Below are 15,034 nucleotides of genomic sequence, written 5' to 3'. Positions count from 1 at the left end.
AAAAAAAAAAAACAAAAAACCAAAAAATCAATATGCTTTAGAATCAGGCCAATTCAAGCTCTGATGCAGGCATTTGTTAGTCAGTTGATCTTGCCTATGTTTTCAGCCTTAGTCTCTCCATCTGTACCATGGGAGATGATCGCATCTAATAGTCTCTGTGAGGCTTAGAAATAATATATCAGAAGCAACCCACCCCTGTGTTTAGCCTATGATGGACAGTCACTAACATAGGATTATTAATATTTTCTAGCCGACTGCCCTCTGAGAGTAGCAATCCCCTCCTCTGTGGTCCTCCCGGTGGGCCACCCAACTTCTGCCTGAAGACTAGTGAGGGGCACGTCCTGTTGAGCAAGGTGAGCCTGTCCCACGGATGAGTGGCTCTGGTCAACTAGATTCACATGCATCTCCATGGGCATGTCACTTGTGGAAGCCACTGGGGTTGGCAGGGACTGGCTGAGACATGTTCCTTCCCCATGGTGACCCAGGCAGCCCTTCATCACACTAACTCTACAGCAGAAATTTCTTACAACCTCGCCTGCGAGGCCAAGGCTGTTCTCCGGAGCTAGAGAACAAACGTACTCCTTCATCAGCTTGGAGACTAGGAGAATCCCCCAAACACTGTGATCTCCTCTCTCTGGTGATTAAAGGCTTCTGGGGGAAGGCAGCAGGAGACACTGGCCAGTGAGGTGGGGGGGCTTGGAGGATGTCCCCCACCTGGTTCACAATGGGGATGGAGGAGAGGGAGCCGAGGGAGATCGATGCCTAGTACCTTACTCCAAGTTGGGATGTACTTTGCTCTTTCACACAGAAATAAAACTATAATAGTGATAAGTTGATCGATTCTATTTAACTCACAATAATGTAGCTAGAACGAATGTCCATGTTACGAACCAAATGACTATCTGTGGACATCCCTAGATCTGTAATCATCATTGTCAGCACTGTCTCTGTGACAAATTGTGACCCAAGTTCCCAACGACCCGATTTGGGAATGAGGCCCCTTTGTGAAGCTGGGAGCCTGCTTGTGCCTTGTCTAGCTCAGGACCCCAGATGCTGAAGGGTTCTATCACCTCTCCTCTTTGGAAAAGACATGACTGTGAAGGGGAGGCGTTCTTTTTGCACACAGGCTCACCTCCAAAGACCTGGCTTTCCCTTTTAAGTGATTGCCATTCCCCTTGTAGCCCTTCAAGAGCATGTATGTCACCCTGCCAAGTTCCCGGGCAATGTAGAGTCACCGCGACCGGATGCAAGGGCTACACAGAGCTTTGGGTTTGGGAGGGTTTTATTTCTGCAAATGTAACCAGGAGCTCGGACATTCTATACACTTTCCACTAATCCTCCTTAATCACCAGGGAGAAAACCAGGGTAGGGGCTGGCCCCTTGCCCCTTTTACTCCCATAGCCTTAGAACAATGCTGGAGTGTAATAACCTTGCATTCTGTCCCTTGGCCTGAACTATTTCATGAAACACCAAAGCAGCTTAGTAAATACTAAAAATGAAAGCAAACCTTGGTTCAGTTTACTGTTAGGAGAGCCAGGGAGGTAAGCTTTGATGTTGTTTTCTAAACAGCAGGAAGGGCTGACATGTGTCCAGGAATCTTAATAGCATTACAACTATTTAAGTCAGAGCTTGACGGAACTGTTTGCAAATCTTGTAATCCCCATCATTCCTGAAATGAACAAACTTCATGTAACCAAGGCATAAACATCAGACTGCAGGGCACACATGGCCAGAAATATCCATCACTAGCTTCTCTTCCAGAGGTTTATTTTCAGCGCTTCTCCAGCCCTTCTCTTCCTCCTATGAGGGACCCAGGGCTCCATCTAAATTTTACATTTATTGTTATGGCTATTCAGTTAATTCCTGTTGAGCCAGTAGACAGAGGATGGAGGCTGCTTCCTTTACCTGGCTGCAGGCCCCGCACCTAATGCAGCACTCAATAAATACTGATTCAACGAATAGTGAAACTGTTAATATTTGATCCCCTTTCTCCCATCTGGGAGAAGTCCCAAACTATTTGGTCTAAAAACAGTTTGGTCCTAAACTATTTTTTCCTTTTTCTCTCTTCCTCACCACAATGTTTCTGCCCCATGTTCCATTCCTCGGGGCCCGCTGAGTGAGTTCATAATCTATTAAATTATGATAAAATTTGAGAGGTAATGAGCAACGTTATTGACAAGGCCCTTCTTACATAGAATTTTAAAGAGGAGGTTTCAAATTTTTAATTCAAATGGAAAACTCATAAATTTCAGACACTGTGATCCTGAAGACATTTTGGAGTGTGATGGGGGACGTTTTCTTTGCCCCTAAATTCATTCTTCCTATACATAGGTTTGGGCAGCCTCCATGAAGTTCCTTACAATTAAAGGGATAAGAAATCTTTACTCAAAGATTATATACGATCATTTTCTAAAGACTCTCGGCATTGGTGAGGTCTGTGCTAGGCTCAAGTTCAAGTGATCCTCATGGCTGATAAACAGCGATCAATGGCAAGTTCAGTGAATGATGTGCAAAGGGGCAAATGTGATCATCATGGACTCCTTAGAACAAGGAAGTTGCCTTTTGGTTATTCTTTTCTTTCCTTGTTCCTAAACTACTCCAAAGAGAAGGGTGACTCTCCCCGTCTACAAAACGGGATTCAGAGAGGAGGCACCATAATGAATTCCACTTGACAGGGATGCTGCTCTCAGGTCAGAAGCTTTCTCTCTTGTATGCTTCAAATCTCCTTTGCTGAATTTTGAAATAGAGGGAATTAATATTACATAAAACTGTTAATTAAAAATGAACAATTAAATAGAAATCTGGATATTCAAATTACTGGACTTGAAATAGATTGTTTTTATAATAATTGGCTGGATGAGAGCAGTTGTTTTTAATTAACTTTAAAAATTGGCCAACATTGGGTACTTAGGTTGATAATTGTTCTTGGATACAATATTTTGAAGGCTGGCCACTCAGTGTTGATTCAGCAAGTATTCAACACCAAGCCTAGAGACGCAAAGGTGAATGAAACACACCCTTTCTCCTAGAGCTGCTCACAGCCTGGTGGGAGAGATGGCGCCAGCCACCTGTCACTCAGTGCAGCCAGTGCCTACGGAGCCAGACACAGGCACAGGGGGTGGGAGGAGCAGCTGAGGACCTGACACTTGAGCTGATCCAAAGCTCTCATTCGATGAGCAAGTTCCTTAAGATCTTGCTGAAATTTCAAAAGGCATTTTCTCCACCAGCCCCCATGAACTTTAGACCAGTGATTCTCAACTGGGGTGGGACTCCTGGCAATGTCTGGGGACGTTTTTCATTGTTACAGCTGAGGGGGTGCTACTGGCATCTAGCGAGTGGGGTTCAGGTTTGCTGCTAGACATCCTACAAGGCACAGAACAACCCCTCAAAACAAGGAATTATCGGTCTCAAATATTAATAGTGCTTTGGGTGAGAAGTCCTACTTCAGACGGCCTACTTTGGGCAGCTAAGCTGTTGTCCATCCAAGGAGGAGGATAATGACATATATATTTGAACACTTATCCCCTACACAGTGATCCCCCTGGAGTCAGGGAATGTGCCTTGCTTACTTCTGTAGCCTCAGAGCCCAGCCCAGCCCTTTGGTGGAATGCATGAATATACAAATATATGGATGCAAGGATACTGGCTGGGGCAGGGTCCTCCAGTCTCAGCCAGCCTAGGGTGGTGGAAGCCATGGTGGATTGGAGAGCACACGCCTACGTGAGGAGGAGGCAGCCTCTACTCATTCCAGAAACTGCTGCTGTGTGCAAATGCAGGCCCAACATTAACAGCTGCTCCACATTTTCAAAAGAATCTGGAAATCTGGATTTGTATGAGGAAATCACCCGATTTCAAAATGGTGATGACTAACTTAAAATTTGAAAAGCAAATGACAAGAAATAGTAACTATACCAGCACACACAATAGGTCCAAACAAAATAGGCCTGCAGCCTCTGCCCTTTGTGACTTCTGATCAGTTTAAAGTCCCATGCCACAGGGATCAGCCGCCACCCCTGCCTGGGCTCTGAGAGCTGGTCACCCAGCCACGCTTGAACATGCCTAGTACATGGACGAGGCAGACCAGCTCTGTGCAAAACACAGAGCTGAAGCACCGTCCACTCTTCTGGTGGTTCACTTTGTGGTTGGAAAATTCTTTCAGGCTGAAAACACACCATCTTTAACCTCAGGAGTCCTCAAAAATCAGGAAATTCCAAAGTCAAGGTTCCTTTTGCAATAATCACACATTCTGTTTCCTTGATTTGGGTACACACAGCCTGTCTTTCCATTTTTCTCAGGACATACCATAAAGTTCACAGGATATGAAACAGCCCAGAGACAGCCTCTTACAGACGCCTGCTTCCTTACTATTCCGACTCAGCTTTTCCTCACACTGGAGAGCTGTCTTACTCTTAGCTCTCACATTCAGTTCAATACCTGGGTTTCTTTGGCTCATTTTGAAGTTCTGTACAAAATGTGGTCAATGCAGGCTTACTTGTAAGAGAGAAAGATATTGTCAAGAATTTAGGGGCTGGGTGCAGTGGCTCACGCCTGTAATCCCAGTGCTTTGGGAGGCTGAGGCGGGTGGATCGCTTGAGGCCAGGAGTTCAAGACCAGCCTGGCCAACATGGCAAAACCTGGTCTCTCTTAAAAATACAAAAATTAGTCGGGCATGGTGGTGCGTGCCTGTAATCCCAGCCACTTGGGAAGCTGAGGCATGAGAATTGCTTGAACCCAGGGAGGTGGAGGCTATAGTGAGCTGAGATTGCACCACTGCACTCCAGCCTGGGAGACAGAGCAAAACTATCTCCAGAAAAAAAAAAAAAGAATTTAGGCTAGGCTAGGAGTGGTGGCTCCCTCCTGTAATCTCAGCACTTTGGGAGGCTGAGGCTGGAGGATTGCTTGAGGCCAGGAGTTTGAGATCAGCCTGGGCAACATAGAGAGACCCTGTGTCTAAAAATACTAATACTAATACTAATAATACTACTAATAATAAAATAAAGAATTTAGACAAACACTATGAAAGCTAAGGATGCAGAAATTTGGGGAAAAGTCTCAAGAATTTATATATATATAAAAAAATATATATTTATATATCATATATAATTATATATAATTTATATCATAAAATATATAATTCTTATTATATAATATATATTATATATAAAACAACAATTATATATCAATGACATTTTATATATCTATCAATTATATATTAGATATAAAATACATATATTCTCTTTATAGAAAGAGAGAGAGGGAGAGAGAGACGCATGTATGCATATACGTATCTCAGGGGTTTCTTCTCTGGGCAGCTGGATTTGGGGATGTCAGTCTGCCTACCATTTGTGTCACCCCTCCTCAGAAGGACAGGTGCAGAGGAAGAGTGGGGAGACAGATTAGCTTCCTGCTTCAGAGCCCCAGTTCTGGTTACAAATCACTGAGTCTCCACTGGCTGCCCTGTCTTCCCAGGTGAGAGGCGCCCAGAACTCTTCCATCCCCCAACTCTCAGCCCAGCTAAGCCTCTTCCTCAGCATGAGGCCCAGTTCACACCCAGTTCACTTGCAAACACTCCTGGCCTCTCTCCCTCCTTCAGTCTTCCTATTCGCTGGGCATTAACACAGTTACTATCTGATCCATCCCATGAATTACCTTTCTGATTTGCCCTTCCCTTGATAACCCCTTAAGTGTTGGATATCTTATATTTCTTATGGTTTCCACATACTTTGCATACAGCAATTACTCAATAAAAATGTTTAACTGATTGATATTATGGAGTTATACCTATGGTATAAGAAACCTATGACAATGAGATTTTCCTCCCTAAAAATGTCTACTGGACATTCTTGGCTTGCAGGTCAGTCCCTGAATAGGAATTAGGACTGTCTTGTGCTGGGTGACACTCTGTTTCCTCTGCTGTCAAATCATCTACATACTTTTTATGGAGGATCACAGTGGTGGGACGAGGAACATGTAAGCCAGTTTCCCTTACAGCTCATGAGCTTCCGCCCGTACATTATCTGCACTGCTGTAAATCCTTGGTGTTTTTCAATTCAGTTCTAGCAGGTTACGGGGCATTGTACACACAGAGACCTGGGTTTGAAATCTGGTCCAATTGCCTAGTAGCTATAAAATCTTGGGAAAATAAGTATCTCTGGACCTCAGCTTCTTCATCTTTAAAACAGGGATAACTCGGAAGATTGTCGTAAAAGTAAATGAGATAATATTAATGTAACAAATGTCTGAGGCACAGTAGTTGCCCAATAAATGGTTAGTTATTATTATTAAAAAGAAGAGGAAGACACAGCAGGAGGAGGAAGAGGAAGGTGTAGGAACATTTTCTAATTTTTCTTTTCCTTCCATTTGTCTTCCTGGGGCAGGAAATGCCCCCACTGGCACTCCTGAGAAAGGTTAGAAATTCCATTTTCTGACTGCAGTGAGCAAAACCATTCATTTCTGTCCATCTAGGATGATTCAGATGTGGACCTGCCCTCAGGCAGGGCAATGAGCATCTATAGACACTGCAGAGGCAGTGATTTTTGACTTTTATCCAAGAATGGTTCCTGGCACATATGAGGCACTTGATAAATGTCTGTTTACTGAAGGAACCCCTTGCAGCCCAAGGCCACACAAGATGCAAGTTCACCTCTTAGACTCCCCATCATGGTATTCCACAGGGCCACTGGTCCTGCCCCTCACATTTATCCCATATGAATCTCCTGCTGATGTTCACAAATAACACTGTTGTTTCTGTGGCTATGTCAGCATCCAAGGCCATTTTATCCACAGAAGAATCCTGGGAGATGGGAGGCTGTCCTGGGCACACCTGGGTACCAGTGTTGACCCCCACCAGGCAGCATGGTGGTCCTTGAGTTAAGCAAGTGACAACTCAGCAGGTCCAACTTGCAAACAAATGCAAAAAAAAGAAAAGAAGGAAGGGGAAAGAGTAGCTATTAGGACTACTCTGATTGCAGGCACGGGAAAAACACTTACTTTCTTCTTATTTTTTTTTTGAGATGGAGTTTCGTTCTTGTTGTCCAGGCTGGAGTGCAATGGCACGATCTCAGCTCACTGCAACCTCCGCCTCCCGGGTTCAAGCGATTCTCCTGCCTCAGCCTCCCAAGTAGCTGGGATTACAGGCATGCGCCACCACACCTGCCTAATTTTATATTTTTAGTAGAGACAGGGTTTCTCCATGTTGGTCAGGCTGGTCTCGAACTTCTGACCTCAGGTGATCTGCCCGCCTTGGCCTCCCAAAATGCTGGGATTACAGGCGTAAGCCACCGCGCCCAGCCAAAATACTTATTTTCTAGAGTCAGGCTTTATTTGAGCAAAGCTAAGCAATACTATGCCTTTTCTTTCCTGATAATACTGGTAAAGAAATGTAAAAACCTATTCCAAAATTTGCCTGCACTTCAATTTTATAGTGCTATTCCGTGGGGGAAAAAATCTGCCAAGTCATATATAGGAACTAGAATGGAAATAAGCACGATCTTAAAGTGGTCCTAGGCATTTCCTTTTTAAAACAAAGGACAGAAGACCAGTGAGCAGCAACAACAAATGTGAATTTCTCTACATAATGTGCAGCATCCAGGATTGAGGCCAGGCTATCCCTGGTCACAGGGAAGGAAACGAAACGTTGTCACCAGCCCAAGGAATAGACTATTTATGTGTGATGTGTGTGAGGGCTGCTCGGTGTGGTTTCATTTCAGAAACACTGTTGTGGCTGGGCCCCCAGATCTAACACCTCCTACGGTGAACAGAGTCCACCTCCGTTGGGTTACACATCCATGGCCAAATGTAGCACTGTTCTCACCCTTCAACCAAACCGTGGTGACGTCTGGCAAGAGGAGTTTGAGGGAGTGAAGGATGAGCGACTTTCACTTTTTACTTGACATATTTCTGTATTGTTTTAAATGTCTTATAAATAGCATGCATTACTCTATTGCTTAAAAATACATACATATATATTCCCCAAATTAAAGCATGCCCATTCATCAGCAATGAGCTGTTTTAACCGTTTAAACTCTCCATTACCTTCTCCCTCACCTTCACCTTCCCTGCAGACCACAACCCAAACCCTTGGTAACAATCACCTACTGGTTTGAATATTAGTAATCAGAATAGATAGCATTCTTAACTCTCCAATGGGCAGGTCTTGTGCAGAAAGTTCAGGGGTGAAACCCACCTGATCGCTTCATTCTTGTCCTCATGTGGTCATAACCAACTGGCCCTTGAATGAGAGGCGCATGGTCCTAATAAGTTCAGAAGGCCTGTTTCCCGTCTCAGATGGAGAGCTCCGAGGCCTGAGCGGAGGGCGAGCCCGGGGCACTGGTCACAGCTGGGTCCTCTCCGACAGTAGTACTTTCTCTGTACATCCCTGTGTTACTCATGGCCCAAACCTCCCTTGTGAGTCACGGGCTCTGAGGGCTATGGGGCAGGGCAGTGTGGCCTTTTCCGGGAGGTGTGTCCTGAAGCTACCATCACAACGGCCACACCTACCTCCTGGGATTCTGAGTCCCCGCTGTGTCTCCCCACGGCCATGCGCCTGCCTCAGTCATCCTTCTGAAGAGCCTGCATGTCCCCATCTGCCCTGCTCAGTCATCCTTCTGAAGAGCCTGCCTGTCCCGGTCTGCCCTGCTGAACACCACCCCACACCCAGCTGTCTCCTGCATACCCCCAGGGTCCTGCGCACTGCTTCTGGGAGGGAGGCAGATCCTAATGGGCAGAAAGGAATGAATCTGGTCACAACAGTCAGAACTGTCAGGGAGGAAATTAGCAAGGCGACAGGAAAAAGCTAGCAGGGCTTGCACAGGGTGTGGCCAGGGAAGCCTCTCCCAAGTCACCTCAATTTGAAGACCTGGGGGATGAGCAGTAGTGGCCAACTGAAAGCAGGGAGGAAGGTATCCGGGACGAAGTGACAGGCCCAGAAGCCCTGAGGAGACACACGCCACTGTGGCCAAGGCACAGAAAGGCTCTCCCTCCCCGGACCTCCAGGCAGATTTGGCAAACAACCTATTCCTGTATCTCCGCTCTGTGGTCCAACAGGCACCTCAGCCTTCATACATTCAAACCAATGCCCGATACACCTCCGCCACCACCTTGCCAAACCTTGCTCTTCACACAGCATTCTCGATCTCAGTGAAAGGCAACCTCATTCTTTCAATTGCTCCGACCCCAAACCTAGAAGTCATCCTAGACTCCTCTCTCTCAAATCCTAGTGCCTGTATCCTACCATGTCTCCCCACCTCCACTGCTATCAGCCAGTTCTCAGCCATCATCATCTTGCATCTAGATCATGGCCAGAGCCCCTGGTCTTCTTGCTTCCTCCCCACCCCTTGGCACTGCTGTCCCCCAACATCCCCATGGCTCACTCCCTCACTTTCTTCTGGTCTCTGCTCACATATCTTAGTGAGGCGTGCTGTCTTTATGCAAATGGGTAGTGCATTCTAAACAGGATCATTTGGAGCTTGTCCAAGAGAAAGTTAATGGAAAAATCAAAGAAATAGAAAGACACAGCACGCGCGCTCTGTGTGTGTGTGTGTGTGTGTGTGTGTGTGTGTGTATACAGTTGCCCCTCAGTACCCACAGGGGATCTGTTCCAGGACTTCCATGGATTGTCAAGTCTCATATAAAATGGTGTTGTGTTTGCCTACAACCCATGGACATCCTCCTGTATACTTTAAATCATCTCTAGATTACTTGTAATACCTAATACAATGTAAATGCTATGTAAATAGTTGTTATACTGTATATAATGACAAGAAAAAAAGTCTGTACATGTTCAATACAGATGCAACCATTGCAGGCCTAAACTACATTGTTGACCCACGGTTGAATCTGAGGATCTGGAACCTGTTCATGCAAAGGGCTGACTCTGTGTGTGTGTGTGTGTGTGTGTGTGTGTGTGTGGGTGTAGAGTGGTTTACTAAACATTACATATTGTTATACATATTATATTATACATATTATGCATATACATACATATACATATACACACACATAGTGGTTGACCAGCAGCGGCTGTTCTGGGGTGGATGAGTGAGGGCGATGTTCTGTTTCTTGCTCTGGATGCTGGTTATGGTATACAGAATGGTTGGTTTGTACAAACCCATCAAGTAGTATATTTATGATATATGCACTCTTCTGAATTTGCATTTACAGGTTAATAAAAGTTTTGGTTTTTTTTTAAGTAAGGCTTCACTAATATGAGATTTACATTTGGATGGAGATAAACAGCCAACGCACACTCCCTTTCGGCAACATTTGAGAGCAAAATTTAGCATCCTGATGAAACTCAGTAACTAACTGGCACTTTCTGTCTCTATGCAAAAGACTTACCATCCCGTGGTTGCACTGGTCAGGATCGCCTCAAACAGCAATATTGATAAGCCAGCCGTGATTATCTGTAGAAATAATTTCAACAAAAGGTCATTACACCAGCAGGGCTCTGGTAAACTCCAATGTCATTTTTTTTCACAAGCTTAGTTCATTTGAGTTCGGATTCCTGCCATCAGGTACTTCTTTCCACTTCGCATGTCCTCTTCCCCCACACGCTTCCTAGTCAGCCCCCTGTACTTAGTGGTGCCTCTGAGCCAAGCATTTGGTGTAGAAAAGGCTAAGTCTTAGTCTGTTTTGGAGGTGAGAATGTTCAAAGAAGCATTTAACTTCCAAATTCTTCAAAAGGGAGGCGCACAGCCAAGGCCGCCCTCATCTCTCTCCAGGGAAGGGGTATATTAAGATAACTCATTTCCATTTTGTCTCAGCAGAGCAGAAATCATCTCCAAGGTCAGATGTGCTCATTAACCTCTTCTCGGATCCTCCAGATAAAAACTTATCTGTCGCCCAGCCTTTGTCCAATGCACCATCTCTCTGTCCTCTCCTAATGCTCCCATCTTTCTGATCCATGACACACATTCTAAGAAACCAGGTGCATCCTGGGGAACGGAGTGATTAAATCATTAATTAATTATTTGCAAATATCTAGAAGCCAGAGGAGAGGGAAGAGGTTACCTTCACATCTCTCAAGGCTGGAAATTCCAGAAAAGTGTCTCAGGAATGGCAGCCATAGGACTTAGACCCCAGAAGTGCCTCGAACCCCTTAGCACCAAGAGTGTGTGTGAACCAGTGGCCCAGCTCTGTCCACATTTGGAATGTCTACTTAAGGAAGGATGTTTCTGGCTTCCAAACTTCTGCATCCTGCAGGTCAAAACAGCTTCCATGGGGAAGGTAAGCTTAAGAATCTGCTTTCTTGCAGTGAGAAGTGGGATGTAGGCCTTGCTGGGAGAGGTTCAGTTGAGCTGCAGGTCCTCAGAAACGTCAGCTACCATCTCCCTCAGGGGGATTTCATGTGCTGTCCTGGAGGCCTCTTTAGGTCTCCAAGCTGGGAGCAAGGCAGCAGACAGACAGGCAGAAGGAAGGAGTATGTTTACGACCTCATGGTCACCGTTTACCATCTCAGAAAGAAGTCTGGAACTACAAATCCAGAACCCTCGTGATAGGATATAAACGTGGTGAGATTTTTGGAACTTTTCTTTGTAGTTGAGTCATTTGGTATTACTTTCTGCCTTGCTTTATTGATTTGTAGCAAAAACCTTGACTACAAAAAATGACCTGGGTATTGTCCTGAGGGGCAATAAAGAAGTAGATGCCCAGCCAGAGAGACAATTCCAAGAATACAAAGGATAGGGAAAGAGATTTCTATAAGTGGAGACTAATGGTGGCTTTTTCTTAAAGATCATATTGAATGACAACTTTTGAGTTGATGTGCATGATGAATGGATAAATGTCCCTCTTTTCTTTTCTTTTTTTTTTTTTTAGGCTGGAGTGCAGTGGCACGATCTCAGCTCACTGTAGCCTTGACCTTTCAGGACTCAAGCACACCTCCTAGCACAGCCTCCCGAGTAGCTGGGACTACAGGCATACACTGCCACACCCAGCTAATTTTTAATATTTTCTGTAGAGACAACGTCTCACTTTGTTGCCCAGGCTGGTCTTGAACTCCTGGGCTCAAGCAATCCCACCTGCCTTGGCCTCCCAAAGTGCTGGAATTATAGGCGTGAACCACCGCGCCTGGCCCTTCTTCTTCTTTTTTTTTTAAACATTTAATTTAGGACTTCTGCATCTATGGTCATAAATGAAGTGGGCTAAAATGTTATTACCTCTCAATGCAATTGTCTGGTCTTGGAAACAATGTTGTACTAACCACATAAGTGAGTTCATCAGCTTCTCTGCTTATCCTGCAACAGTTATAGATGATCTTGACTCTGAAAGTTACCCCTGACTTGAAGGCCCCTGGACCTAGATCTCCTAGCTAGGGTGATCTTTAACAGCTATTAACCTAATCAAGTCTTCTCTTTCTTGTTGTTGCATATTTTCCATTTTCACTTTTCCCAGAAATGCATTTCATCCAGGTCTCCCGATTCATTAACATTTAGCTGTTTGGAGAAATATTTTACATTGCTTGTGCCTGTTTGATTACCTTCCTTTTTATTCTTTTTTTGTTGTTCTTGTTATGTTTCTCTTCATTCTCCCCACCCTCTTCATTAGTCTTGACTAAAGTTAACTATGTTGTTAGTCATTCTTTCCTTTTGCAACTTCTTAGACACAGCCTGGGATGGTGCCAATGGAGATGTATTTCTTGGACTTGCTGAGAAAGGCTCCGTCCCACTGATGGATGTTGGCTGTGCTGGCAGCTCGGCATAATGGAACACTTGCTTGATTTACAAGTTGGGACCCAACTTGTCTTTTCTGTGTCCTCACCATTGTCTTTATCGTCCTTGCCTGATTTTACCAGCTGTTCAAGGCCTTCTTTGATTGGCTTCTTCTCTTTGTTCTCTGATTGCCTATCTCAGATGACTTTCAGTCCAGCTGGTAAAAAAGGACAACTGCCCTGGGTCCCAACACACCCACAGCCTGGGCTTTGTGCCTCTGCTCCTCTGTGAGCCTCTTGAGCTTAGGAGGAAACCTGTCTGCCGTGAGATAGACAGCCGTTCTGCTCATTCCTCTGAACTGCACCTTTTGCCAAAAAAAACACATCTTAAACATTTTAAACCAGCCCTTACTTGAAAAGAAGGTAGGTTTAGCAGCCACGCCGGTGCCTTCGCCATCTGCCGCTTCCTGGAAATGTTTGTATAGTCTCCTGCCTTCTCCTGAGCCACCTTTTCAAAATTCTCAAGAGTTGTATCACTCAAGGGAGCAAGTGTGCTGCTGCCTGAGACCGTTTATCTTATTTCTGTAGAGAATGTAGACTGAAGTTGTTTGCACGGTGGGACAACTGTGGGGTCAGACGGGCCCAGTTTTAATCTATTCGGTACAAACTTCTTGCTTTCTTTTACTTCCATCACAAGCCCAATGGTCAGCTCTCTTTTTAGAGGCATTCTCTCTCTCTCTCATTCTCTCTCCCCTCTCTCTCTCTCATACACACACACACACACACACTCTATCTCCCATATACACACACACACACACACAAACACACACACGAATGATCACCAAAGTTCTACTATTTCATAAAAGTCAGTTCATAAGAAAGGACAGCTGGGCAAGGTGGCTCACGCCTGTAATCCCAGCACTTTGGGAGGCCAAGATGGGTGGATCACCTGAGGTCAGGAGTTTGAGACCAGCCTGGCCATCATGGTAAAACCTCATCTCTATTAAAAAATACAAAAAACTAGTCAGGTTTGGTGGCGGATACCTGTAATCCCAGCCACTTGGGAGTCCAAGGCACGAGAATCGCTTGAACCCAGCAGGAGGAGCTTGCAGTGAGCCGAGATCGCACCACTGTACTCCAGCCTGGGCAACAGAGCGAGACTTTGTCTCAAAAAAAAAAAAAAAAAGAAAGGGCAAGGAGCAGCCAACAACTCTGCTCAGAGAGGTGGACACTAGGCACTGGCGGCCTGACTCCCCAGTGGAGGACTTGCCCCCATGCACTGCCCTCACTGTGGCTACGGTTCAAATGCACGTCTCAGCAGAGTGACAGATTTCTGTACATCAGGAGCCTGTGGAGCTGCTCAAGAACACTCAAAAGTGAGACTGTTAAATCTGCTCATGCCCAGAGTCCGCTCCATCCGTAACTGCATTGAGGAAGCAACAGAAGCCAGGAGAGGCGCAGTGTGCCAAGTCTGGGTACGGGATGTCCCACGTGTAGTCACCCAGGGCACAGCCCAAGAGGCGAAGGGACTCCCTTAACTCACGTGGGGAGCCAGTGACCCAGAGATGGTGTGTGACTGCTCCAGGGACCCAGGGAGTTCGTGGCAGTGAGAAACAGAACCAAGGCCTTGACTCCTAGATCAATTTTCTCCAACAGTCAAAAACTCAAGGGCCCACGCAAGCTCTATACAGCTTTTAAAAAGAAGAACCCAGTGAAAGCAGGGCTCCTAGCAGATATCTGCACACCCACGTTCATAGCAACACCACTCACAACAGCCAAAGCCGGAGGCAAACCAGTTGTCCATGGAGGAACAGACAGAGAAGCAAAATGTGGGGCATACCTATGATGGAATATTATTCGGCCTTAAAGAGAAAGGAAACTCTGATTAATGCTACCCCATGGAAGACATTATGCTAAGTGAAATACACCAGACACAGAAGGACAAATACAGTATCATTTCACTTATATGAGTTACTTGGAATTGTCAAACTCATAGAGACAGAAAGTAGAATGATGGTTGTCAGGGCCTAGGAGGAGCAAGGAATCGGGATTAGTGTTTAATGGGTACAGAGTTTCAGCTTAGGAAGAAAAATTTGTGGAAATGGATGGTGGTGATGGTTGTACAATGGTATGAATTTAATCAATGCCACTGAACTGTCCAGTTATAAATGGTAAATGTCCAGTTACAAAATGGTAAATCTTATGTTTATTTTAGCACACACACAAAATCCATTTCTTTTTCTCTGCTTAAATTCTTTTTTTTGAGACGGAGTCTCACTCTGTCCCCCAGGCTGGAGTGCAGCGGCGCAATCTCAGCTCACTGCAAGCTCCGCCTCCTAAAGCTCACGCCATTCTCCTGCCTCAGCCTCCCGAGTAGCTGGGAGT

At 45.3% G+C, this 15,034-nt stretch overlaps 1 protein-coding gene across 1 annotated transcript in view; it reads right to left on the bottom strand.

The window, feature by feature from the left end:
* Window positions 1–15,034, bottom strand: part of TMEM241 (transmembrane protein 241) — a 147,204-nt gene that overhangs the window by 3,564 nt on the left and 128,606 nt on the right. Inside the window, exon 14 of the mRNA XM_011988092.1 lies at window positions 10,339–10,403. Coding sequence (XP_011843482.1) covers window positions 10,339–10,403 — 65 coding nt within the window. The remainder of the gene's footprint in view (window positions 1–10,338; window positions 10,404–15,034) is intronic.

Source organism: Mandrillus leucophaeus, unplaced genomic scaffold (assembly GCF_000951045.1).
Source record: "Mandrillus leucophaeus isolate KB7577 unplaced genomic scaffold, Mleu.le_1.0 Scaffold322, whole genome shotgun sequence".
NCBI lineage: Eukaryota > Metazoa > Chordata > Mammalia > Primates > Cercopithecidae > Mandrillus > Mandrillus leucophaeus.
Note: the sequence above shows the minus strand (reverse complement) of the source record. Positions and strands in the feature narration are given on the sequence as shown.